The sequence below is a fragment of the Hirundo rustica genome, chromosome 2, assembly GCF_015227805.2.
Source record: "Hirundo rustica isolate bHirRus1 chromosome 2, bHirRus1.pri.v3, whole genome shotgun sequence".
NCBI classification, from domain to species: domain Eukaryota; kingdom Metazoa; phylum Chordata; class Aves; order Passeriformes; family Hirundinidae; genus Hirundo; species Hirundo rustica.
The window spans coordinates 68,577,153-68,604,440 of NC_053451.1; the positions used below are offsets into that span (position 1 = coordinate 68,577,153).

Genomic DNA, 27,288 nt, shown 5'->3' on the forward strand with positions numbered 1-27,288 from the left:
AAATGAACAGACACATACAGGGTCTGGAGGCATTACAGACCCACCTTCAGAATTTTGTTAGCATTTTCAGAGAATCACAGAATAATTACTAAGATCATTATTGAGTCCAACTGTTAACCGTATTTTGTTCTTTCCTATTCTATGTGTCAGTTATTACTGCCCTTCCCACTTAATTATTCTTTTAGTACTCACAGCCACATATCACACTGCTGAATCAGGATCACAACAAAACCTCCAGACAAAAAATACATGAAACTCAGCGGGGAAAAATATGGGAGAGTCCCATCTGAATAGAGGAACTGTTCATTTTATGATGTTTCTGCAAGTTCCAGTGTTCTCACATACGAATGGAAAGAAGATGCTAATGTTAAAGGGCAGAATGAGGAACAAGTTAAAAAATAAACTATGGTACATGTCACAAGAAGTTGTCAGTGCAGCCTTCTGACTAGTTAGCTCACAGAGGCAGTGAGGTCTTTTGAAGCTTCCTCTCTGTCTTTAATCAGTCCCTTTAGAACAAGCAGATCCCAGCTTCAAAGACTGCAGGGCTTGTCAAAGAAGAAAGCTGCCTGCTCCTCAAACTGTGGATGGCAGCTTAATGTCCCACAGTGGTGGTTCCCAAGTGAGGCTGCCCAGCTTCGCAGGGTGGGTGTGATTACACAGCAACTCCTGTGCTCAGATGTCTTTGAAGGGTTTATGTGTTCTCCCTACATTTGTGTGCTCTCCCTACATTTGTATCGATCTTCTCCATTTGACAGGACTTCCAAAGACTTGAAAAGCTACTTGCTAAAACATACCTCTTAGCTTGATCCCTCCCCTAGAAGGTCTAGATGAATCCATAGACTAGCTGCATTTGAGCTAGTTTTGTCTAGTTCTCTAAATAATAATGTTTTCTTAATTAAAGTGACTGTTATATTTTCTTAATAAATATTTTCTTAATAAATGCCTCTATTTTTTCTTTTTTTTCTTTTTTTTTTTTTTTGTCCTACTGCAAGACTTTTCCCAGAATGTACTTGCAGTAAAATGAGTAGAGAATTTTGTATAAGAAAGCTGCAGTGTTTATTTTGTCCACAAAACACTTAGTTAGAGAACATCATTAATAATGACATTTACTGACTCAGGGCAGACAGAAGGTTAAATGCATTTCAGTATTTTCCAAATCTGTGTGTACTGATCCTGCAGTCTGACATTTCTGGAAAAGTTTTCCAAAGGGGAAAAAAACAAAAAAAGTCCCTAATACAGCACCTCTCTTCCTCATTTGATCTCCAGTTTCCCATTTCTGCACTAGGGTATTTGAAATGTGAAGATGAGTTATATTTCAACAAAACTTTACTGTTTGCTGTACTTTTCTTCTGATATATTAATGAAATTGTATATCTCAGCATACACATTCCCCTGTTGGTGACCCTACTTGCCCTATTTGCAACTGGATTTCCATCGTGCTTCAGCAGCCACTTGCACGTGCTGCAACCCCATTTGCAGTACAAACTTTTAACTTGGAAATCATCTCTGATGTGTGATTTGTTCTTATAAGGTTATTTTCATGATGTATTTAGAGACCAGCTATGCCAGCCTAGGAAGCTGTCCAGAATGCAAAGCAGATCATGAGCAGTGTCTGGTAATGTGTCTATGTCCTAGGGTAACTTTATGATGCTTGTATCCCCAATTGTCTGTTCTGTTTGTGCTGTACATTGAGTCCTGTGCCTTTAAGACTGGTTCTAAGAGCAAGGAGAAGCGCGGAGTTTGTTTTGAGAAAACTGCCCGACTCCTCCACATTCTGCTGCGGACGGGGTGTTCGGCAGAGGCTTGGAGAGACTGCAGGACAGAGATCTTGTTTTGCTTTTAGTTAGTTTCAGCTAGCTAGGGCAGAGAAGTTCCCTGGACTGTTTTTTTCCCTTTTTCTTAGAACTGTTTAAACCTGCTCTGGACTGAAAACCCAGGGGAGCACTGGGGGCTGCACCTGCGGCCCACCGGGGCCTGGACCTCGGCATTTTCCAGCAGCGCCGGAGGGACTGGGACTGAGGAGACGCTGAGAGAGAGCCGAGCTACACCCACGGCAAGGACTTTCTCAATTTGCCATCTCACTTCAGAAGGAGAGGTTTTATTGTTTCATACTATTCATTCTTTATACTTGTATGCACTTCATTTGTTTAGTAAAATAGTTTTTTCCACTTTTCTCCAAAGAGGTTTTTTTTTTTACTGGACCGGTTGGAGGGAGGGGCCACTTGGGCTTGCTTCCTTAGAGGGATCTTATACCGGGGTTTTCTCCCAAATTTGTCCCAAACCAGGACAGTCCATGAACAGCATATTCACAGACACTTCTCTGGTCTCCAACAAAATAGAAGTCAAACAGCAATATTATAATCTGGCACTGTTCTTGTTAAAGCCATTCTTCCAGGTACTATTGAGTTCAGTTAAAGCTAACTCAGGCATGATGGGTGAACTTGGCAAATCATGAAGTCAGAAAAAAGGCTGAATCTCAAGAGATCATTCTCAAAATCCACATCTGCACCAAGACAGGATAAGAAACCTTGAACCGATCCTGGCAGATTAGGGTAACATATTGGTAATGATTCCAGTGAAGGAAAGTCCACAATATTCTTATGTGCAATATTTTAATACCATTCCTGTTATAAAGGGGTTTTATGACATCAGTCAAGAAGCTGATAAATATTTAACAGATTCTTTTTTTTTTTTTTTTTTTCCTTTCTCAGCAGGTAGAACAAAGTTGCTCAACACTCTCTACTTCTAAATGATACAGATTGTATTTCTGTATCATGTACAGAAATACACTTCCACATTAAAGCTAGGCCAATCTGAAGGTCAGATCCTGAAAAATGGACCGCCCTACATTTTTCCCCATTCAGCCAGCCCTCATGTGATTGTGATGAACCAGTTCAGAAGATGAAGTGGAGAAGTGAATAAATTATAAAATTTGTTTCCTGGCGATTTAGTTTACTGGATTAAGCCCTAGGGAGGGCAATGGACAAGTGCTAGTGGTCAGACTGGCTTAGCTCTGATGTGAAATGGAATCACTTTCCTTTTCTAGGCTGAATAAACCTACTCACACCTCTTTCACAGACCATGCTTTCTAAAACTGTTATTGTTCTTAGGCTCCTCTGAATCCTTTCCATTTTTTTCTGTATATTTTTCATACATGGTATAAAAAATGTATTTTTCATGAAAAGTGCAATTTATGTATTTCTGTATCCAAAGAATATTTAAAATGCATGATTCATTTATGAATGAGCAGGCCATCAGAAGCATAAAAGAAATCAGTTCTTCCTCATATACTTTTCTGCCCAATTTCCCCAGCTTAATTTGTGTGTGCTGTTACCATGACCTTGCCTGCCTGTGTAATAATTGTTCTTACAAGATGGATGGATAAACACAAGCATGTCACCCTGCTCTGAGCTTTTTCAGTTTAAGAAATTCCAATTCCTTAAATTCAGTGCAGTCATTCCAATGTGCACCTTTCCTTATGTGTTCATCGCTCATGTGGCAGCCTTATTATTTTCAATTTTAACTTAAGACATCATCTAAATTCGAGAAGAACCTCAAGCAAGAGTTTCTCTAGGTGAAGGAGGTATCTTCCCTCAAGTTCCCTTCCATTTTGCTCTGTGTGTATTCTGACCTACATTGAGAGTAGGCGCATGACAGATTCTCAATCTTTCATGTAATCAGAACTCTTTCGGGGTTAATGGCTTCATGCAAGTATAATTTCATGGCACTTTAAAGGAATAAGATGTTAAGATTTGCTGTATTCTTTTAGATATTTATAAATTTAGATTTTAATAAATAATTTATATTTCCCGCTATAGGTTAACTCCTGATTCACATTCATATATTTCTCTCAACCACAATCTAGAACCTTGAAGGTTTTTTTTCTCTTTTAAGGCCATCACCACCTCAAGCCATGTAGTCAGCTGAGAATTTAAGTTTTTACTATAATATTTTCTCACTATTATAATTGTAAAAATGAGAAGCCTGAGAATACAGCAACAGCAAAGTTAAAACAGTAAAAATCCCAAATATATGCATCCTTATACATTTCATCAGTTGTTAACAACTGTGAGGTTGGAGTTTGTGCTAGAGCATGCTGTAGATGAAACCCACACTGTAAAGAAGGGTGCACCAGTGGTGGTTCCATCACTGACTTGTATCCCACCACAGGCTCTGGTAACCTGTGTATTGCTCCACCATTTGTAATCAGATTGGTCTGAGATGAGCCACATTGTTCAGAAACATTCCAAAATGCCTGATCTGAAGATAAGGATTGCCAGGCTTTCCTGTCCTTCCTGTCAAGGCCCTTGTGTGGTTCTCAGAGCACAGGAACGACAGAAGCCTACAGGCAGACTCTAGATGCACTGCCCTGCAGGCTCAGAGATGATGTGGGACCTTTGGGCAAGTTCTCCCCACTCCAGGCTCCTTTATGGTGTAGTGATATGGAGGAAGGAATCCTGCTCACCTTCACGTGCTGCCCACCCTCTTGTGAGAACTCAGTGAGCTGTTGAAGCCCATCTTTCCATAGCCTTACAGGAATTTCTCAGGACACTGACCATATTTTGACTCAGAGAAGAAGGAAAGAAGGAGCAATAAACAGCACAGCATGCTGAGGGTAGCCAGAGACCCACCAGTATTGTTCACCTGGACTCAGTGAGCAAGCTCACCGCCCGTCTGACTGCCAGAACACAGGAATGTTTCTGGGGCCTGGGAAGAGAAAACCTATGAGGAATCAGGGGACCTTAGTGGATGGGAATATTTGAGGGTTTGGAGTATCTTTCTTCCCTTCCCTTCCCTTCCCTTCCCTTCCCTTCCCTTCCCTTCCCTTCCCTTCCCTTCCCTTCCCTTCCCTTCCCTTCCCTTCCCTTCCCTTCCCTTCCCTTCCCTTCCCTTCCCTTCCCTTCCCTTCCCTTCCCTTCCCTTCCCTTCCCTTCCCTTCCCTTCCCTTCCCTTCCCTTCCCTTCCCTTCCCTTCCCTTCCCTTCCCTTCCCTTCCCTTCCCTTCCCTTCCCTTCCCTTCCCTTCCCTTCCTTCCCTTCCCTTCCCTTCCCTTCCCTTCCCTTCCCTTCCCTTCCCTTCCCTTCCCTTCCCTTCCCTTCCCTTCCCTTCCCTTCCCTTCCCTTCCCTTCCCTTCCCTTCCCTTCCCTTCCCTTCCCTTCCCTTCCCTTCCCTTCCCTTCCCTTCCCTTCCCTTCCCTTCCCTTCCCTTCCCTTCCCTTTCCTTTCCTTTCCTTTCCTTTCCTTTCCTTTCCTTTCCTTCCTTTCCTTTCCTTTCCTTTCCTTTCCTTTCCTTTCCTTTCCTTTCCTTTCCTTTCCTTTCCTTTCCTTTCCTTTCCTTTCCTTTCCTTTCCTTTCCTTTCCTTTCCTTTCCTTTCCTTTCCTTTCCTTTCCTTTCCTTTCCTTTCCTCCTCTTCTTTCCCTGCCCCACAAAAAAAGTGCTTTTCCAGTGTTCTTGTGAGACCTGTCATGTTTTATTCCCACACAGTCATGTATCTTCTCTTTTCTCTCCTCCTTCACTGTCGCCATCCATCTTCACTAATTGATTTGACTGGAGAGGCTTCCCAAATCTGCACAGAGTAGACAAGCATGGGGAAATACGCCTGGCCCTCGCTAGCACAGGAAGAAAACGGCCAGTGCAGGGCTCAGCTGGGTTGGGAGAGAGTCCTGTTGCCAAGGGTAGTAGGGTGAGACAGTAGGAAACTGGGGAAGATCTACTTCTCTGCATCAGCCATTCTCTTCCTCCTTAGGAACCCTTCTTTTGGCAGCAGCAGCCGAACACAGAAGAACAGAGCAACAATTGGTGGATCAGACTAAAAACCACTCCGATTCATTTTTTCTTTCACAGGCAACCTGGGCACCAAACTGTCTCCTACAAGTTGCTGCCAAAGGCAGTTTCCTGCTTTTCTTTTGCAGTGAAACAGCATTGCACTGGCCCTACCCTGTTTATCACTGGTGGCACAGTGCACCCCACTGCAATTGTGCTGGCAGCCTAGGATGGGCAAAAGCATTTCACTGCTCTTTCATTTGAGGCTCATTTAATTATATGGGAGGAAAAAATGTACCTCCTGTCTTTTTGGACAGCACCCTCTCCTTGAGTTTAATAAAATACCATAACCCGTCAAGAAAAAATAAAAAGGAAAATAAATGCCCAAATAAAACATAAACTTCAAAACAGACTTCAAAACCTGCCCAATTTGATAAACAATGAAGATAGCCAGATTGCAGAAATAGAGAAATCTTCTGATTGTGGAAAGGAGAAATAAGAATGGTTTATTTCCATATTATATAAAACCCCAAAGTCATAGAGATGGCACTGTGCCATGCAAATAAGCTATCAAAGTCAGGGGGATATGCTGTGTGAGCTGGTGGTACCACTACCACCATCTATTCTCACTGAATATGACCTAAATAAATAAATACAAGGCTCAAACTTCGCATTATTTTCCTTACAGCTAACCCTAGTGCTCCTGCAATAATTCAAGGCCCCACAAGGAGGGACATCTTCCAACTATTGCAGGGAGGGAAAAGGTAAATAAAATACTGTCCTCTACATCTGACAGTAGGTTTCATTTTTAGGTGAATAGTTTTAAACCCTGCCAATACTGAAGCGCCAACATGGTTGATCATTCCTATAATTTTACGAAAGTAGTTATTTTTCTTGATTTTTAATTATTCCTGCATCTGTTTGAATCCACTATGCTGAAGATGAGTAATCATAGGGAAAAAAATAGTGCCATTATAAATTCTAAACCCCAAAATTCTTCAAATGCTACTTATGTAAAAAGGACCAATTTAATTCAAATCATTAGCTTCTGCTTAGATGCTCAGTTACAAGTGTAATAATATGAATGTTTTATGTATTCACAGTTCTTGTGTTCAAATTTAACCTTTCTTCCATTTTTGCTGTTATTTCTCCTTTAATGTTGGTGTAATTAAGCCCATTTCCTCTTTAGAGGTGAATACACAATCACAGCTAGAAATTCCTCAGTACGTTTTACAGTCTGAAATATGTGATACTCAATCTCAGAGCTAATAACTACCATGACACGTTTTATAATTGCACCATAAATCAGAGACTGCTGCATTTGGAGTATAATTTCGGGCTGTTTTGCAATATTTCTTGGCACTTTTAGAAATATATCAGGGTGGAAAATGCATGATCTAGCTGGGTACAACCACAGATGAGGAAAAGCTTTATTTGCAGTTGTTGGAGTGCCCCAAAAGAGCAGGAATACACTTGATGGGATACCCAGCCTGCCTCGGGGATCTCAGTGAAAGCATGATGTCTGAATAGGTGTTTCTGTCCAGCAGCTAGGAGGGATGGTTGGAAATTAACTCAAGGCTCAAGCTTGAAGAATGGGCACTCTATTAGCAACAAGTACTCTGTGGCTTTTGGAACATGACTCATTGTTTAAATCCTTCCAGGAGGGGCCGTGTTTGGGAGGGACAAAGCTGAGAGAAAAGAGGAAGCCTCTGCTCTGAAAGTTGAAGGAAGAATTCTGTTATCTCACACAGCATCTTCCAGTACCTCAAGGCTTCTGCAGCTGCTGCCAGGTAAATGATGGACTCCCACAAAATGATGTGATTTTTTTGTCCCAAAGCCTGTTTCTGTTTGAAGAATGCTGCTTTATTTTTCATTCTGGTTTTGCGGTATGTTCTATAGGTGTTACTTTAGCCCTTTCAGTGCATACAAAAGGTTGTAATGAGTCTTGGATCATTTCTTAGGGATTCCAAATCCCTGAGAACTGGTATAGATGCAGAGAGGCTCTTTTATCCCTTAATTAATGGTCAAGCTTGTTATATTCTGGATCTTGATACCGTATCTCCCCACTGGACTGCCACCACAGCCTTGCTGGGACCCATTATGTGCTGACATCTGGCCTTGCTCTGAAGTGATCAGGAGCATGAATTTGCTTGGCTCCTTTCTGTGGGTGATGCACAGCCCAGCACGGTGGGTAACGCCTCATTTGCACCACTGGAGTTCCACTGGTAATTTAATTAAAATTGCCACATCCCACCCGTGTGCTCTCACTAGCTTGGTTTCCGCTCATCAAACTCTGAATTTATGCTAGTCAAGTTTTGTTGTCTCCCCAGATAGCACAAGTCATGTAATGACACCTGGCCGCATTTTGGAGACACAGTAGAGGCATCATGGGCTGTTCTTTGATTAAGAGAGCAATGTGTGCTACAGGCTGCCACAGGCTGCCAAAACCAGAAACAAGGAGTACTTATGGAAACTGCAGGTACACAAAACCTATGTGATCTCCCACACCTGCTGCAATTATTCATACTGGAAATCACTGGGAGACACATTAATGGTTAATGGCTCAAACTTTTGGCCATTTGCAGAGGCAGCAGGGTGTTTTGCTCAGGCAGGAATTTCACCCACCGAGGGGAGGAGATGAGTTTTTGGGTATGTAGTGGCAAAACCTCTGATCCAAATTGGAGAGAGGGGGAGAATACCCATCACCTGAGATTCTGGGGTTTGAGCCAGATAAGATAGAAGGTCGATAAGAAGCAGGCCCTTCGGATAGGGGATGGTGTTTTTTATCATGCCAATTGTCCTCCCTTACACTTCTGACTTAGGTGTCAAACCCCCCACCTTGGGGAAGGTCACATTCACACATGGGCCTGAAGGTATTCATCCTTCTGATGGGGCATAACTGGCTCAGCTACATGAGCTCATGCAGCTGTCCTCTCCTAGGTGTCATAAACTATCAAAGACCCCCCAAAGTACGCCCAGACTCATTCCTTAGTCCTTCCACCACAGGACAGCATGTGATCCACAGTGTTGCAGCAGAGCCTGTGTGCTGCAGAAGACAGGGTAAAACTGAGTGCTGGCACCAGTAAAACAGGTAAATAGCACTGGTGTAGCATTGGTGAGAGCTAAAATGCACATTGGATCAACAGGAATTTCATGGAGCTACAGTGTCTTCTCCTTTTATTGCAGACCAGGCTTCACACTGCACCATAAATGATGCTGTCTTGAATGTGACCCTAAGGGAATATCCTAGGTATGACTGGTGCCTCTGTTACAGCTCATTTAACCAAACAAGCATCTACAAGTTAAAATGAACCTTGAGGTCTTGCCTTTAGGAATAGCACTGCTAATTTGGGAAGGCAAGAAGGGCAGTGTAATGCAGTGCACTGACCAGCACATTGACTCATTGCAACCTTTACCAGAACACGGCTGGGAACTTCCAATATGTGCTGTGGGAACTTTGAAAAAAACAAACAAGGGTGCTAACTTCTCGGAGATTTCACTGCCATTGCCACTAGTTGTGCAAGTAAGTGAATAAGAGAACTACTGTAGGCTAGAAATTTCCAGGATGATACATTTTGTGGTGCAATCATTGCCTATTCATTTGCTGTGTGTTATTGCTGTCTGGCTCAGCACCCATTGTTGGGGTAAACATGGGAAAGTAGGCTTGAGAAAAAAGAGGAACAGACACTATGATGAGGTGCAATATTACAGCATCCCAAGAGTTATGGCTGTAGGGCTGCTAACAGATCAAGCTGCCTTTTCCAGACCATTCGCTAAGATTCTCACCTTTTCACTGTAATTAAAATATCCCAGTAGAGGGAAAAGGAGCAAGTTCTGAACTTGTAAGTTGTTTTCAGGCTCTCAGCAGCATCAGAGTCTCTGTAAACACAGCTCATTAGCACCTGTCTCCTCTTTTCTCATCTAAGCACAGGCCATGAACAAAGTTACTTCTTAAGAGCTGGCTTGGAGAAAAGGAAGCCTGAACTCCGTATTTTGTCAAAAATTTTAATATTTCCTTAGAACAAAAGGAGCGTAAGGCTAGGGCCAAAATTGCTTTCAGTTGCAAACATACAGCTTGCAGGTGTGGGCAGAGTTTAGCCTAAAATAACTGGAGGCAAAAGAAGGGAAAAAAAACAGCTTAAAATGTGATGTCAGCAGGAGAAAATAGACTCTGTGGGGCACTGGTTTTCTAAAGCCTTGTTCTGTAATCAACACAGCTCATTACTGTAGCTGAGTGCAAGGCTGCAAATGGCATTTGGATGAACACATTTTGTCTTTCCACCACGCTTGCTAGTTAAGAAATTGTCTGCCCAAATTGCTGAACCATGCGTATTATGTCAAAGGAGAGGAAAGCAGCAGATCCCCTTTGTCAGGGTGGACAGGCTGTACCAAACCCTCAGTCACTGATTTTCAACCTTCTTCTGTTTAGATCCCTAGGAATTCTGCAGTGGAGGTACAGGACTTTGTATAGAGGCCTCTTCCCCCTGCAGTGAAAATCATATTGCTTTCTTTTCCCTCACAGTCTACAGTGTACACCTGAGACTGAGGTTCTGCACACCACAGTTTGGAAATTGGTTTCCCAAGAAAATGTACAGTTTCACTTCATCCTTTTTTAAACAAAAAATCACTTTCTCATAATATCTCAGTTCAGTCCATAAATATTACTAATGTTATTACTGCAATGCATGGGACAGTCCATCCTGCAGTCAAGATCACAGAAGGAAGTGACCACGCATCTGAGATCAGCTAGCAGCATGTGACTGCACATCACATTGCAAGACACACCACAAGTTCTGCGTCCCGCCCAAATTCACTTTGGAGTCTCATCATGGGATTAAGGCAGCGGCACCTCTATCTCTCTTGAGGAGGAGAAAGAAATGAGAAACACAACGGGGTTATAAATGATATCCCAAAGGCAATGGAAAAAGAAGATGGACTTTAGGGTTTGAATATCTTTTATGTAATACGTAATTTTTTTGTGGTTGCCATGGGGAGCTGTGGAGTCTGTCCTCAGAGATATTCAGAACCTAACTGGACACAGCCTGCTCTGGGTGGCCCTGTTAGGTGTTGGACAAGATGGTCTCTGGGGGTCCCTTCCAACTGCAGCCAATCTGTGATTGTATGGTTCTGAAATTTAAATGTTTTCTTTCAATTTTCTGGAAGAAGAATGAGCTGAAAGAACAAAAAGTGAAAGTTAACAAAATCTTTCCCTTTTTCAGCCCAATAGCATTAACTTCTATTAATCTTTCTAAACACTGCCAGCCTTGTCAATCTGAGCAATCCCATTATGTTGGTTAGATTTTATCGGCACCAAGGGAGTTCTTCAGGCTGCCTCTGAGGTTTTCATCAGTGTGGAAATAAGGATGGCAAGGAAAAAGCACAGATGCACATTCAGATTCTCTGTCCCTAGGGGGTCAGGATTTGGCAAAGCACACCCAGGACCTGGGACATGTTCTGGGATGTTTTATCTAGATGTAAGTTATACCTGCATGGGTGAGGAAACTGTGGCATACTCATAGGGAAATGTGTGGGAATAGGTTTAGTAGCCATGTGAACAGCTGCTCATATTTAAAAGAAAGACAGGACAAGGGTTTAAATGGAATCTTCATGTGATGCAGGTGAGTTAGCCTGTACAAAAACATATATGTGGTTGTAGGGCTGGGTTTTAGAAGTCCCAGGCCTCAGGCTCTTTGTCTGTATCCATGAACTGACTCATCACTGCTTCTATCATTTAAGGGTCTTTGTTACCCAGCACAACTTTCAGCATCAAGTTACGCAGCAGCAGATGATATCCAAAAGCAGAACTGGCTAAAAGCAAGGGCAAAATAAGCAAATGTCTTGCTTAGAGCTTGCTGGGGAGCAGCTGATTCCCTCTTCTCTCATGTTACCTGTCTGTGCCCTCCCAAAATTTCACAGAATACTGCTAGCCTTACTCCTCTCTCCCTCTGCTTGTGCTGCAAGATTTAATTCGGCATTTCCGAGGGAATGAAACTCAGTTATGCCTGACTGCTGAGAATCACAGAGCTAGTTCTGGAGACAGGCTGGATCAGCTCAGAAATGGGTCTGCTCAGCATCAGGGCTGGCCCAGGGAGGAGGAGGACTCTGTATCCAGGGGCAGGAGAGGGGGAAGGACACAGCCTGAGACAGGACCTTTCAGTAGTGGTTAGAACCACTCAAATTGATGTTTAGCTTCACCTCTAGACCCATGCTGTTATCTGTCTGGAAGAACTTGGGGGTTAGATATGGCTTTACAAAATTATTTGGTGCTATTCTCAGTGAAGAGCTGAGGTTCCTAGACTGTTTTAGGAAGCGCTTACCATGGAAGCGCAAGGCTGCAGCTCTGAGATTTGATACTTTGTTCCCTAACCCAGGTGATTCCCATGCTTCAGACATCATTACTTATTTACTTCAGAATTATTCAATGCCCCCTAGTCATGCTCCTGTGGGGTCTGCCCTTCCTGATGGGGTGGGAGGGATTTCTCACTATCTATTGCTAACACGCAGTGATTCACGCTGTTAAAATGCTGCGAAGTGCCAAGAACGGCCTTAATCCAATTTATGGTCTGAAATTTTTATGGCACACATTTCCCAAGTCTGAATTGTATGCGTTAGAGAGGAGACATATAACAAAACAAGAAAGAAAAAACAAAACAAATTAACAGCTTGTTTAAGCTAGAACAACCTTTGCCACCCTGTAGTCTAGTACTGGACTTTCCCAACCAGTAGAGCTCTCCATGGATTACTGTGGTTCCACACAGATCTCCATGCTACCTTATGGATCAGTTTCTATCTGGTAATGAAGAATTATATGTATTAATTTGCACAACATGTAAACATGACTAGCTAAGTGCTATCACATGTCTCCCAGAGGTTTATAGTGCAATTAGTCAGAGGAAAATTGAAAGTGGAGCAAAAAGTACATTTACAGGCAGAAGAGGAAATGGGCAGGACAAGATGCCTAAGTAGAAAGGCCTAATATTCCTTCCCCCACCTCAGACTGACACATATAAATATTGAGAGAGTGAGTTCCCCTGCTCACTGGCCACCAGTCATTTGCTGCATCTCTCTGGGACGTGCATCAGCCCTGCAAGATGTGGGCAAAGGTACTGTGTTGTTTCTTTGCACTGTAAGATGTGATTCTCTATTTAAGCTTTCATATCCTCGCTCCATATGTTGCAGTAGGTGCCCATCACACCACATGGGATATGTGGTTCACCTGCTTTAAACTGTTTGTAACTGCTTCCTTGAGATAATCTTAATGTTTCACTCCAAGTGTGAGTGAGAACTTGTTTGTAATGATGGGTACAATTCTGGTCACCATTGCTAGAGAAAGAGGAATCCAGTGTGAACAATGCAATGAGAATATACGAGTGTGGTAGGGGTGAGTGCATTTTGTAAAGGAGAGAACAGCACAATTTGGTTTGTTTCCCTCAGCAAAATGGGGGTCAAAAGGAAATACCACCACTCTCTGTGGATATGTGCAGGGGAGTAAAGGAAGGGCAAGGAAGAGGGGAAATGAAGGGAGATAATTTCCAAAGAGAGAGAAGATAAATATTCCCTACTGCCAGTATAAAAAAGAAACTGTGTTTATAGACTGGTTGTAAATAATATGCACCTCTACAGAGGGACATTTCTAATGGTCTAGGAAGGGAAGTTTTAGATTATTTTCTAATACAGACACTAACAGCAGCTCAGAGCCAATAAGCAGGTTGAATTTTCATAATGGGTCACTGCTCAGTAGGAAAAGAAAATAAATATACATAATTCCCAGATCAGCAGGATCCAGGAACAAGGAGCCACTGCTTTTCAAAGAGGCAAGATCTTGTCTTGGAGAAAAGCTGGGGCTCCAGCTGAGTGTGAATTCAATGGGAGCTGGGAGCTACGAGCAATATGTGCAAGGTAGGGCTGCCAACTCCTGCCTCCTACTGAGCTCAGCAAGATTTGGGATAGTAAGGCTGCCAACCAGATTAAATCTTGCCTTCTTGTGTGGTACTGGGTGCACTGGCTTGAAATGCTACTCTCCCACTGATTTCAATACCAACAAGTAGGTGCCATGAGAAAGACAGATGTTTTTACTTCTATTTGGGTGTGTGGGTGTGTGTGTGTGTGTGAATAGTCATTAGAAATGGAGATGAGATGGGGATGAAATAGTGATGATAATCTTGCACAGTTATAGCACCTGCAGTGCATACTCTTGAGGGCTCAGGGAGAAAGCAGAAGAAGTACAGAACAGAAGAGGATAATGATGAAAGCATAAATAAAACATAACACAGTGACATTTCTGGGAATACAAAGAGGAAGAATTCAAACCTTGGTTTTGCTGATGCAATTCTTGTAAGCAGAGGCAGAAATGGCTAGTGTGCTAGACAGTAGCCCAAAACGGAAAGGAAAAAAAAAAAGAGGAAAAAAAATGGGGGGGGGAAGAAAGAAAATAGAATAGAGTGTTTAAATACAGAGGAAAATCTACTTCTTCTTTTTCTTTATTTTTTTTCCCTTCCCAGACAGTTACAGAAAATTTTGCCAAGGTGATTCATGGTTTGAATGCAAATCAGTTGACAGATCAAGTAATTCAGAGAAGTAAGCGAATGATTCTGGATACTCTTGGAGTGGGGCTTCTGGGCACCAGCACCGAGGTCTGCCAAAAAGTGGCACGGTACAGCAAGGTAAGCTGTCGGGCATTCAGAGTACATCCTAACATTTGGCTTCAAGAAAGCAAGGGAAAATTTAGGCTATGAGAAGGAAATTTTGCCATGGTGAAATTCTTTCGTGGATGGAAGGAGAGAAATTGTGTTCTTCCCACTGGAGAGAGTGAAACTTCAGTGCTCAAGTTACTTTTCACTCAGTCTGTGTATCAGTCTGTATGCTAAGATCCCCCTCTACAAACACAGTCAACTGAAAACCCCTTCCTTTCTTTCACCTGTGATATTTTATTAAAAAAACATCAACAAAGTAAGCATCACTTACCACCAGCCTTTCAAATCAAGGAACTGTTAAAGAGATGAGGAGTTGGCAATGGGTTACTTGCAGTCCATAAAACATAATTGTTTTATGTCTGAGGTGCATTAGCCATGTTTCTCCTCTAGTCTTACTCTCTCAAACTAGCAAAGTAATTGATCCTGAAAAGCCTTCCCAACACAGGAGTGCATCAATGAGTTCAGCCCACTGTTTTACTGCTCAGACCTCCCTGGGTGGACTTGTGCTCCAGAGCTCTGTGTGCCAGTTAGTCTCTTCCCACAGAGAATTCCCCTCTCCATGCTCTTTTATTCAGTTTGCAGCACCAGGAGGCCATCTATCGATTACACAGGGTCTTACTAAAACACAGAAAATAAAAGCCTTTAATGAGGCATCTTCCCCAAAAAGATGATGACAGTCCTGTCATCATTTAGGTTGGACTTGATGATCTCAGAGGTTTTTTTCCAACCCAGCTGATTTTGTGATTCTGTCAATGGGAGGTGAGAAGGGACATCAGTGGCCAGAGGTTGTGTGAAGGTTCTGAGTGGCCAGGTGGGTGGTGTTGGTCTGCCCCTGAGCTCTGTTTGGGTGGAATAGGACAGAAGCCTACAGGAAACTGACTTTCTTTTCAGACTTTCTGAAAGAACAATATTTTTCACATAAATGGGAGCAGTTAGGTCCTGAGAGGACATGGTCTCCTCTCAGTTACATCAGAGATACAAAGCACATCCTTCGTTTCAGGACTTTGAATTAATTTATGTCAATTTGTTTCAGATCTACAGCTCAGATTCATCCAGTACCATCTGGGGCCACTTGGATTTCCGACTGCCTCCTCTGTATGCAGCTTTTGTGAATGGAGTCGCTGTAAGGGATGCTCTTTTATTTGCTCTGAAATAATCCAAATTGATGCCATTCTTGCTCTATAGAGAACAGAATGTCCCCAAAATCTTAGCTGCTGCAAAACTTTCCTAGACTATTCTCCTAATGTGCTTCAACTACCTCCCAGTGAGATTGAATTTAAGGTATAATATATGTATGATCCAATTCAACAGCATCCCTTACCTTTAACATGGACCTCGGGCTGTTGTCAAATGTCAGAACTCTACAGCTTACAACCTGGTAACCTTGTAGCAAGGCTACAATCTTGCTGTAGCTGCTTGAAAAGGCACCCTCTAGCTCATTCACTGGGATCTATTTCATGCCAACTGGCAAAGTGCAGTTACAGAAAAACACAGATGCACGTATAGATACATACACATATAATATCACAAGGCAGCTTAATCTTCAGTTATGCAGTTTCCAAAAGTCAGTTATATAATTTGGACACACACTTTGTCATTAAAGCAATAACTGACTCTCCAGACATTTGTCTAAATTCAGCTTGAGGCTGAAACCATTTGAAATTGAAAGATGCACAAGAGGTGGGGTAGACAAATTTGGCAATTATGCAAAACCAGCAAAGGTGACCAACCAAGGAAATAGTAATATTAAGCCTATTTAAATTAGCGTGACAACAATATCAGAGGTCCAATTTAACAGCTCATTTCCAATGTAGAGAAAATTACCTTGGAAATGAGATCTGGTAGTGCTCAGCTCCTAGCAGGCCTTGTGATATTCAGAAATGGCTGTTAGCATACATATGATCACTTCAGTTTACATCTTGGTCATAGGTCAATTTAAGAACTTACTGAAGACACCAGAAACACAGCTTACAGGGTATTGTCTACAACTTTCCCTATCCTGCACTGCAGGGCATCTCCCCAGATAGCATCAAAATTTTTCTAGTCTGATACTGCATTTTATTCTATCTGTTTAGAAACAGTCCTCAAAAGTGCATAATGACAGTATTATAGGGCAAAACCCAACTGCTGGGGTGCCTGACTGCCTTCCCAGTTTGCTCTGAAGTTAAGAAATCAGTGAACAGATGTGAAAGCTCAGTTTCTGAGGTGTTACTATGCTATATATATATATATATATTAAAAAAAAAAAAAAAAAAAAAAAAAAAAATCTGTCCCTGATGCTCTCAGGTCTCTGGGGATTCTCAAAACTTTGTGGGAGGAAGGAATGTGTCTTATAAGCAGTACATTACAGACACTGACTGCACTGTTGGGGACCATCTGCTGTCAGATCAGCAGACATATGCCATGCTGCAAACACCTAAAATCTTCCTGAGCAGCTGGGCTCTGGGCATGGGAAAGAGAAGGCAGCACTTGGGATACTCTCTTGAGCCAAGCAGCTCGTTCCACATTAAGACTGTAGCGTTCTCCTACTCCCAGCAACTCCAGGGATTCTGGTTCCTTGCGTGACAGGTCTTGTTGCATGTGCTGAAAATTCAGGCTAAAGCCTCCTGTACATTTGCAGGCTTGTGCCTGTTGCCTGTGGATGGTTGCACCAGAGAAGTAGCTCTGATGATATAAATTCCATTTAGCAGTATTTAACTGCTACAGTTTTATGGTGCGAGTCCTAATGGCAGCATCGGTTGCAGCACCAGGGAAGTAATTTCATTGTGTTTATATTTCATTATGTTTCGGGGAAAGTGAAAGTTCACTGTTCACATAGTGGACCTAGAACAGCTGCTTTAATTATACCGGTCTAATTAAAGCAGTAAAAGCCAACTGCAGAAAAAAGGAATCACTGTCACACTGTTCTCAGGCTTGTACAAGTTGAATTTAATTTATTCTCCTTTGAGGCAAGATCTCTGCTGCATTGCCACTTCTCAGAGAGCCTTATTGGGAGTACACATCTTTAAAAGACTTGAAATTTTTGCTTTCTAAGGAAGATATAGTTATTTCATTTTTTTTTTTTTTTACAGTGGTTTCATTTGACTGAGGCAACCTTGCAAAGTCAGAGTTTATTTCTAACATATCAATGCTTCTCTTTCCATTAGGTGCACTCAATGGACTTTGATGACACCTGGCATCCAGCCACACACCCGTCCGGGGCTGTGCTCCCCGCAGTGATTGCACTCTCAGAGGCCTTTCCTCAGAAGAAAACAATCTCGGGTCTTGATCTGCTCTTAGCTTTCAATGTGGGAATCGAAGTGCAAGGCAGGTTGCTGCACTTCTCCAGAGAAGCCAGGAATATTCCAAAAAGGTGCATAGAAATGTTTAAAGTAGAAAGGGGAGTGGGGGTGGTTTTTAATCAGTGTTAATATACATTATTAAATGTCAGTTAAAATACAAGTGGCACAGTTATTCATATTTCCTAAGATGTTTGTCTGGAAATTTAGGGAAGGCTCATCTTACACATAAATACATTTGACTCCTAACTCTTTAGCTAATAGATTTCTTTTTGAAAGCATTGACCAATTCACAATGAGGCAATGATTTCCCTACTTTGATTTTTTATAGATTTATAATATCAATTTAAATAATAATAATTTAAATAATAACAAACATAACTTTGTATTTGCTTTGAACTAGGAGCAGTAGTAATGTTTCAGTTGCTTTTGGGGAAGGACTTACTGCAAGCAGTACTATTCCAGTTTTACTGTTTCCTGGGTAAAAGTGACAGCTCTCAGTTAGGCCCGCACATGAATGCTGAATGTGTTTCTTTATGGTCCAATCCATTTTCCATGGCAATGAATGAAAAGCTTTTGTAGATAGTGAATTTGGGTGAATTTTTGAAATCTGCTAACGAAGATACATTTGTTTTCTCAGGTTTCACCCACCGGCTGTGGTTGGTACAATGGGGAGTGCAGCAGCTTGTGCTAAACTGCTAGCTCTTGACCAGCTGGGATGTAAAAATGCCTTGGCTATTGCTGCCTCCTATGCAGGTGCCCCGCTGGCTAATGCAGCAACCCAAATAAAGCCCCTCCACGTCGGGAATGCTGCCAAGCACGGACTGGAAGCAGCTTGCTTAGCTTTACAGGGCCTTCAAGGAAACAAACAGATCTTGGACATGGAGTCAGGGATGGGTGCCTTTTATACAGATTACAACCCACAGACTCTGCCAGCCTTGCAGTCCTATCCCTGGCTCTTGGACCAGCAAGATGTGGCCATCAAATGCTTTCCTGCTCATCTTGCAACGCACTGGGTGGCCGATGCAGCAACTTCTGTTAGGAGGAAACTTGTGGGGAGCAGTGAGAACCTGATCCCCCTTGATAAAATTGAGAAAGTCATTCTCAAAGTCCCTGAGGTCAAATACGTGAACAGACCCAGCCCAGCCTCAGAGCATGAAGCACGACATTCCTTGCAGTTTGTTGCATGCTCTGCTTTGCTGGACGGCAGCGTGTCAGTGCAGTCCTTCAGCAGTGAGAATGTCCACCGGCCGGCCTTGTGGGGGCTCCTCTGCAAAACCCAGCTGGAGCACCCTGCTGACAACCCCCCCAGCTTTGACAGCCTTTACTGCGAAGTGAGTGTCACGCTCCGGGACGGCAGCACCATCAGCGACCGCTGCACTACCTTCTACGGGCACTGGAGGAAACCTCTGCAAAAGGAAGACTTGGAGAAAAAGTTCCAATCCAATGCACTCGGCATCCTGCCTGCAGAAGCTGTGGAAGGCATTATAGAGACTGTGTACAACCTGGAAAAAGTAGAGGACTGCTCTGTGTTAAGTACGTTTCTGTCAGGACAGTCAGCTAGAGCGCTTCCAGAGAAGCTGCGCTTCCTTTGAATGCTCCGGCCAACAGCTACGTACACTTCACAAAGCCAATGCAAAATTCAGGACAAACTCTTTCTCAGTGACTCAAGCACTTTTAAGTAAGACTCCTGTGACACAAGAACCATATTCAGTCCAATATTGTGGGTTTTGACTAAGTAAATAATTTGGTGATGATGTGCCCAGCTTAGCCAGGCTGAACAGAAGATCCTCTGCTGGCACAGCCGACTCCAGCTCCCTTTGTACCTCTAGAGGCAGAGCACTCACACTGCTCGCACACAAAAATCTCCCTACTCTTCTGCCAAAAATCCATGCTCTGCTTCTCCTAAATCACTCCGTACAGGAAATCCAAACTCTGGAAGAGTATGGAAGTGCTGTGTCTGTGAAAATCATCACGGTTAGAAGTACAGAGAACAAAAGCCTTTATATATTTATTTCTGTAGATTTATTGCTACAAGCCCCTTGAAGAGGGCACCTGTTAGGTCTGAGTGTTGACATTTGTGCTAAAATAAACACAGCACACGGAGGGAGGGGCAGCACGGGATACTCTGCAGCGTGTCAGGTGTCACTGCAGCCATGGCTCTTGCACTGAGGCAGCATGAGGGACAGCTCCACACTCCTCATCATAAAGGCATGATTTCCCAGTTCCACCTTTTTCGCTCCTCTGTGGTACAGCTCTGTTCCTGTTTCACTCCCACCCCAGTTACATAATACTGAGTGTTTGGGTTACTTCAGGCCCAGCAGAGTATGGACTACACTACCGTGGGCAGGAGTGACAGAGAACTGTGAGCACCAGAGCACTTCTTATGGGAGACAACTCAGTGTCTACAGTGAACCTTGATAATAAATTCTGGGAATTTTTTGTTCCTCCAGGAGGACAAAGCCTTGCCAGACTGAGCTTCTAAGAGAAGCTGCCAGCCCTTTGTTCAGATTTGTAAGATTAAAGCATGTGCTCTAACACATATAAAATTGTCTTCCTCAGGGCAGTAAACGATGTATGCAAAAAAAAAAAAAAAAATCACAAAATAAACCTAATTCATTTTACTAAATAAATCTGAAATTACTTCATTTATTAGCCCAAAACTTGTGTATTTTCCCCATGCAATGCATTTGTTTGTGCTGGATCTTGGTTTATAAAGTTAGTTTACCTATGGGCTCTGCAAAAAATTCAAGTCCATTAGTAACACTTGCCTAAAGACTTGCAAGGGCAAAAAAGAACCCAAATAACCACATTCTTTTATTTTTCCCTTCTAATTAGAAATCAGAATTGAATTACTCTCCTCTACTGAAGTTAAACAGTCACATTTACAGCTACTTCACCTGTAATTGCAGCTGGGTAACAGCAAATGTGAATTATTGATAACCAACTATGATGTGATAAAACGCCATTGCCCATTCAGTCTTTTTACGACTGAATACGTTCACGGTTTCTATTTTAAAAGAGAAATAAATAGGTTAAATTCAGCAGTAACTATCTGATGGTTTAAACATTAGAAAACACCACACCAAACAAAGCAGAAACTGTGAAGTTTAGCAGTTGCATTATTTTATTAATTCAGTCAAAGAAAGCTAAATGTTTATGCTTAGCTACACTGATTTCCTTGGAGAAGTCTGTATGCTTCTAGTCAGGCAAGCTTCAGGACTTCTTGTACCATTGTTCCAATTCCATCAAAGATTTCATGCAGAGGAGCCTTGCACATGAAAGCACAGGTAGTAACTATTTTATTGGCTTTATCCACGTGGGATTCATTTACATTTTTGCAAATGTGCTTACATCCAAGCTCTGCTATAGCAGATGCTGTCTCTGCATCAGGAAATCTGTAAATAAAAAGACTAATTAACATAAAGGTATGATACAGCCGTAAAATTCTGCACACGTAACTTGAATGAGAGAACTACAACAATATCCACGTGACTCTTTAGCTGATGATGACAAGTTGATGAGTTAAAGAGGCTGCTACTATCAGATGTTCCTATCCCCTGGGGACATACCAAGGGATTTTTCTTAAAAGTAAGTTCCGCCAGGTTTACTAGTACCAAAGAGACGTTCACACAGAAGCCTGTCCATCTCCTAATCTTAATTCCCATGTAAATCATCTCCATCCATTTCCTTCTTACCTTCCATCTACATTTTTATCTTGACCAACCGTAACCTCACAACCAGGAAAGACTTTGGCTGCCAGAACTGGTGATATACAGCACAAACCAATGGGCTTTTTAGCACTGTGGAAGGCTTGGAGTGTGGAGTTCACGTGCTCATTGACAGTACAGTTCTTGCCGTCTACAGCCCAGGAACACAGATTCTTTGCTACACCAAAACCACCTAAAAAAAACCAAAATCAAAACCAAAAAGCTCAAATATAAGGGATTTCTAAAAGCTCTTAAATTTGATACCAAACAGAAGCTTTTTTTTACAACACAATCTTGGTATCCATGGGACTGCTAAGTAACTGTACAGAAAGCCTTACAACGTCACTGTAACCTGTAAACGATGGGTTTACAGAGTTAGAAGTTTAACTGTGCACTTTTTTATACCGTGTAGGTTATATATAGGCCAGAAAGCTTAACCTTGTTTCAAAAAGCAACATAGACAAACAGGAAATCTCACATTCCTTTGCTAGTCACTAGAACAGCTGCACCATCTGTTGTGCACTCCTCAGTAAGGAAGAGGGATCAGAAGACCATTACTAGTTAAAAGCACAAGTATGGAATTCATGGGAGCAATGCAAACAGTGATTTGACCCCCTATAGTAATGAACTCTCAGGTTTTACTTTGATGCTTAAGCAATTATAGAAGAGCTTCTCCTCTTCCTTAGAACTACTTTTCAACTTCAAAAGAAGAGATTAACATGATAAAAAACCACTGGGGATTTTACATAAAATGGACATTATAACATAAGGTATTCGGAGACAAAAAACCTTGTTAATTATAACATAATTTCCTACTAAAAATAGTGCTGATTTTTCCTTTTATAAATTAGTTTTAACAATCCCTTAGGTGCATCTAATCTTAATTTAATTGTATAAGCAGATTGTATTTTACAGCTCTTTTGTCTGCTGGATTTATAACCGTCAGAATAATCAAAGTAAGGTTATTCCATATGCAATGTGCACAGCATCAACTTTTCTCCAATAAGCATAAGGAAATTCCTACAAGTATTTCAACAGACAACATCACGAAGCTTTGCATTTTTAATATTTTTACTTTCCCGGTTTGCTCACTTTCAAGTGTTATCTGAAATCTCTGAGGTAAGATTTTAATTTTCAAACTTAATAGGGTTGATTTCCCTCTAACAGTTATTACAGCAACCCCCTGAGCCGGGATTATAACAGCATGAAATTAACGTGGAAAACATCTGTGAGCCTCTACTCCCCCCTGATCAGCCCTGACATCAACCACTCACAGCGCAGGCAGAATTGTTTCTCTGTGTTATACACACACTCCCCCTGCTGGCCTCACAACAGCGTGAAGATTTCAAAATTAACACTTAGGCCCAATCACGAAGGCAGTTTTTAACAGTACTATGAACATTCTGGAAAGAGATCTTCAGTCATGATTTCCTCGTGATGCTCCAGCTTCTTCATTTTTAAAAGTGATTACAATTACCTCCATCTGGAATACAATTTTGTGGTCTCTAAATAAAAAATTATCCATAAACAAGTTTAGGACAACTTGATCAGCAGCTGGGTAGATACATAATTAAAACAGAACGCACTCCCATCTGACATGGAATATAATCTAGCTGGCAATCTGCTACTCTGCCAGCATTTTCAGAGGCCTTGAAATTAAGGCATTGCCATACAAATGAGTTCTGACCCAATTTTTGTACTCTGGTCAGGGCTCTTGTCCACACGTAAGTAGTGATGTTTTCACAACCTGCAGTAAGAAGGAATGGTGGGATACATAACTTAACACCAAAAGACAACTCTGGCATATTAACTTAGTGAAGTATGAATCAATAAATATACTGAGTTCAAAAAATCGCAAATAATTTTATTTCAAAAGATGAGCTCAGCTGGTCAGAGCATGGTGTTACTAACACCAAGGTTGTGGGCTCAACCCCTGTGTGGGTCATTCACTTAAGAGCTGGACTCGATGATCTCTGTGGGCCTTCCAACACAGAATATTCTGTGATTCTGGGGTACCTACCAGGGAAAATGACAGCATCAAATTCACTAGCTTTCAGTTCAGCCAAATCCTGAATGTTTCCCCTTGCCAACCTGGCACTTTCAACTAACACATTTCTCTTCTCTTCTGCAGGACTTCCTTTTAGGTGATTGACTACATCTCTTTGTTCAATATTGGGGGCAAATATCTTCACCTAGGAAGAGAGATTAAGCAATTTTGTGAATGTAAACAAAACTCATATGTATTTGCCACAATAAAGACCATTTAATGAAAACAAACATCTCCTGAAGCCTCTTATATAAGTTAAGCAACTTCCACAGGATGAATCTAACACATTAAATATCTAAAGTGACATATGATGTATTAGGATGGGTAAATACAGCCATTCTTCCCATCCTATTCCTGTAGCATTTTGAGAGAAGAGTATTCTTATGTCAACATTAAGCTTACTGATTTTGCCACGGCAGCTAAGCCCAAGGACAAACAGGACACCACAATTTACACCAGCAGCCCAACTGGACATACAGCTGACTTTGAAGAAAGATTGCTCTAAATTCTTATGAGATGAAAGTGCTAAAAAAGCTCGACGTAAAAAAATTAAGCATGCAAATTTTGCAAGCTTTTCTAGAATGTCCCAAATACAAGCATTACCAGCTGTCCCAAAACACAAGCAGCAGAAAGGAAAAACAAAATACAGGAGAACCGATTTTCGTTAGACACAAAAGGAGAACACTGCATCAGAATATAAAGCTCTGTGACAGGTGTACCACAGGGGCTGTTTTCCTGTGTCTGTTTTGAAGCTTGCTTTGCAAACTTCTCAGAGATGATAATTTTGTGCTAAATAGGAGGGTGCTGTTGTTATCATCAGATACCTGAGTGTGGCTACACAGTCAATAACCAGCTTCTGCCATCTGAAGCCACAGACGGGACCAAAGCACACCGCTACATCCTGGCCCAGCCTTCTCCGACAAGGCCCAATTTACCAAAGAGAGCCCAGAAACACTGAGCAGAAAACAAGCAGGTGAACCCCAGCGGGGGCTGCAAAAGCAATTGGAAGGAAGATAAAAGAATTTTAACCCATCCTCAGCTTCCCATGGCCAGAGGGGAAGGGTCAGGCGTCCAGCTTCTCCTTGCTCCCGGGTTCACAGGACCACAAAACTGTTAGGGCTTGGAAGGGACTTTTGGAGATCACCCAGTCCAACCCCCTTGACCAGACAGGTTTACCTAGAACAGGCTACACAAGAATGCATCCGGGTGGGTTTGGGACATCTCCACAGAGGGAGACTCCACGACCTCCCTGGGCAGCCTTCTCCCATGCTCTGCCACCCTCAACGTAAAGCAGTTCTTCCTCATGTTGAGATAAAGTCCTTGTGATTTAGTTTATGGCCATGCTCCTTGTCCTGTCACTGGGCACCACTAAAAAGAGCCTGGCACTGTTGCCCATGAAACTGGATTCATTACCTGCTGTGTGATAAGCAAATTAATTACACACTCAAGAGAGCCATTGATTATTTATTTCAGGGTTGTGCAAGCCTGGGTGGTATTCCACAAATCAAGCACACCCACTGGACTTTTTGTGCCATTGTCTACCCAGGGAAATTGGGAGTAACTCTCCAAGCGCAGCCCCTCTATTATGATTGTCTAGTCATTTCCAAACAAGTTTAGTAACTCCAGTTAACTTCTACACATGCTCGGGGGAACGGTCTTCACTTGGGCAGGGGTCTCTTTAACCCTGTAGGAATGACTTTTAGTATAATAATTTAGTTGTATTAATGACACCCCTTTTCAGCCTTGTGTCCAGCTGCCTGCACGATCTCAACTCCGGTCAGGGGGCCAGGCAGCTCTTTGGGGCATGAATAAAACAGAGGAGGGGGCAACATAAAAAGAGATTATGGCCGAACAGTCTTTGTAGGGTGCAGTGGCGGCGCAGGGAGCGCCGCAAACCGGGAGGGGCTCCGATCCCACAGAGAGGGGGACTGCCGGCTGCCGTGTCGCACACCGCACGCCGGGCCGCACACACACAGACACACGGACAGACACACAGACACATACACACACGTATCCAGGCCCCCACCGCCCCCCGCTACCTCCGCGCCGCCGCGGCTCAGGTGCACCAGCGCCGCCGACGCCTCGTGAATCTCGCTGCCATCGAAGACGCCACAGCCGGCGAGCACCAGCGCCACCCGCTTGCCCATGGCAGCCGCCCCTCAGGCCCGGGAAGGAGCTGCGGCCGGCGGCGGGCCCGAGCCCGGCAGCTCCGCCCTTGCTCCCCCTCCTCCTGCCGCGCCTGCGCCGCCGTGCCCCGCCGCCGTCTCCATCTGCCGCCACCGTACGGACGGGCGGGGCGGGAAATAAAGGGAGGAAGGCTGGAAAGGAAATGGCATGTGCCTCTTGTTTTCAACAAAACAGGCTCAAACGCATTTTCGGCCTCACGTACTGACGTGTGAGGCTGTGGCGGGCGGCAGCCGCACGGTAACCCTGATGCCTTAAGCTTTAGCTTTCATATTTTCAGACTCTGTGCTGCTTAGGTGTAGTTCTGAGCCTCATATTAAGAGCCAGTAAGCTCCCTTCACAGAGCAGGTAGACGAAAGAAGGACAACTTTCAGGCCCAAAAGCACAAACAATGGTGGACTGAAGGGAGGAACAAGAAGGATTGGACCTCACAACCTGAAGCTGTAATTCCAATTACAAATTTGGTCCAATGTGCAAATGGACCAAAACTTACAAGATCTTGTGACCGGTTAGCCATCTTTTGTGAGCACCCTGGGTGCAGCCTTGGTCAGGCTCTTGTCTTGCCCAAGGTGGATCCTGGAGGCCTTTCAATAAATATTTTGTTTTCTATCTCTGTCCAGTCTCTGATTCAGGTCAGCCCTTGGAGTGCTGTGGAACGTGTGCGTTCCTGTCACTAGTCCCCAAGTTGCCGGGCCTCGCAGGGCCTCGGGGGCAGGGGGTGCCGATGAGGTGTTTTTTGTTCGGTGGGCTTGTTTTGCGCATAGGGCTAAAATTGTGTAATGAAAATCGACTTCCAAATTGCCTTGAAAGCCAAAAAAAGAGTGGTAAGCAGTACAGGGGTACTGGTGGGTCCCGATGCTGTTGGTTTCAGTGACACCTCGCTCATCAGACCCACCTAGGCCTTTTTTCTCCCTTAACTTCATGCCAGGTTTCAAGGAGCTGTTCCTCTTTATCAGGGAAACTGAGGTATTTTAGCAAATCAGCCTTTCTTCCTTTACCCACTCCCAGCTTAGTCCCTTAGGACATTGCTTTAGTGAACCAAAAGAGAGAGACTGTTTCCCATGTCTCCTCCTTAGGACTGTGCACTCAAATGCCACATTAGGGTTCAACTATATTGATCTCTCAGCTCTTGGTCCTTCATTTTTCATGAGCTGCCTCTCATTTATAATAAGAAGTAGCTTGTGTTTAATAATGAAAACTTAACTCTTCTATTGGACCAGAGGACTAAAAAGCTGCATCTTGTAACAAAATTTAGAGTGTCTTCCAAAAATTTGGAGTATAGGTTTTCTGCAGAGGACATGAGAGTGAGCAGACTGGGCAGAACAAAAACGACATTTGAAAGCAGAGCCTTTTCCTGTAGCAAGATGCATTGAGTTTAATATTGATTGATTGGCAGTCCGTGTGGCATGATGGACAGGGAGATTCTGGATAGGGAAATTCCCTGCTGAAGGGCAGACTCCTGTCTGCTGGGCAGTGTTTACTCCAAATGTGTCTAGGGCTTCAGCTCAGTCTACACACTCTGACTCTTAGGATTGAGCAGGACTATGGCATAGCTCCACTGAGAGTTTGCAGAGCTGGAATCCCACTGGAATCATCTTTATGTGTGAGAGTTAG

General features: G+C 43.0%; 2 protein-coding genes across 2 annotated transcripts; one reads left to right on the forward strand and one right to left on the reverse strand.

The window, feature by feature from the left end:
- Positions 1-1,879: 1,879 nt before the first annotated feature.
- ACOD1 (aconitate decarboxylase 1) lies at positions 1,880-20,228 on the forward strand. Its single transcript, XM_040055723.2, has 7 exons — positions 1,880-2,095; positions 6,451-6,526; positions 7,424-7,552; positions 14,264-14,425; positions 15,489-15,578; positions 17,602-17,807; positions 18,374-20,228. The coding sequence occupies exons 4-7, from the start codon at positions 14,348-14,350 to the stop codon at positions 19,326-19,328; spliced, it is 1,329 nt and encodes a 442-aa protein (XP_039911657.1). The 5' UTR covers positions 1,880-2,095; positions 6,451-6,526; positions 7,424-7,552; positions 14,264-14,347; the 3' UTR covers positions 19,329-20,228.
- Positions 20,229-20,837: 609 nt separating this feature from the next.
- On the reverse strand, positions 20,838-25,700 carry LOC120749214 (glutamine amidotransferase-like class 1 domain-containing protein 3, mitochondrial). Its single transcript, XM_040056417.2, has 4 exons — positions 25,530-25,700; positions 23,464-23,635; positions 21,432-21,636; positions 20,838-21,131 (listed from the first exon to the last, which is right to left on the reverse strand). The coding sequence occupies exons 1-4, from the start codon at positions 25,635-25,637 to the stop codon at positions 20,939-20,941; spliced, it is 678 nt and encodes a 225-aa protein (XP_039912351.1). The 5' UTR covers positions 25,638-25,700; the 3' UTR covers positions 20,838-20,938.
- Between the last annotated feature and the right edge of the window lie 1,588 nt (positions 25,701-27,288).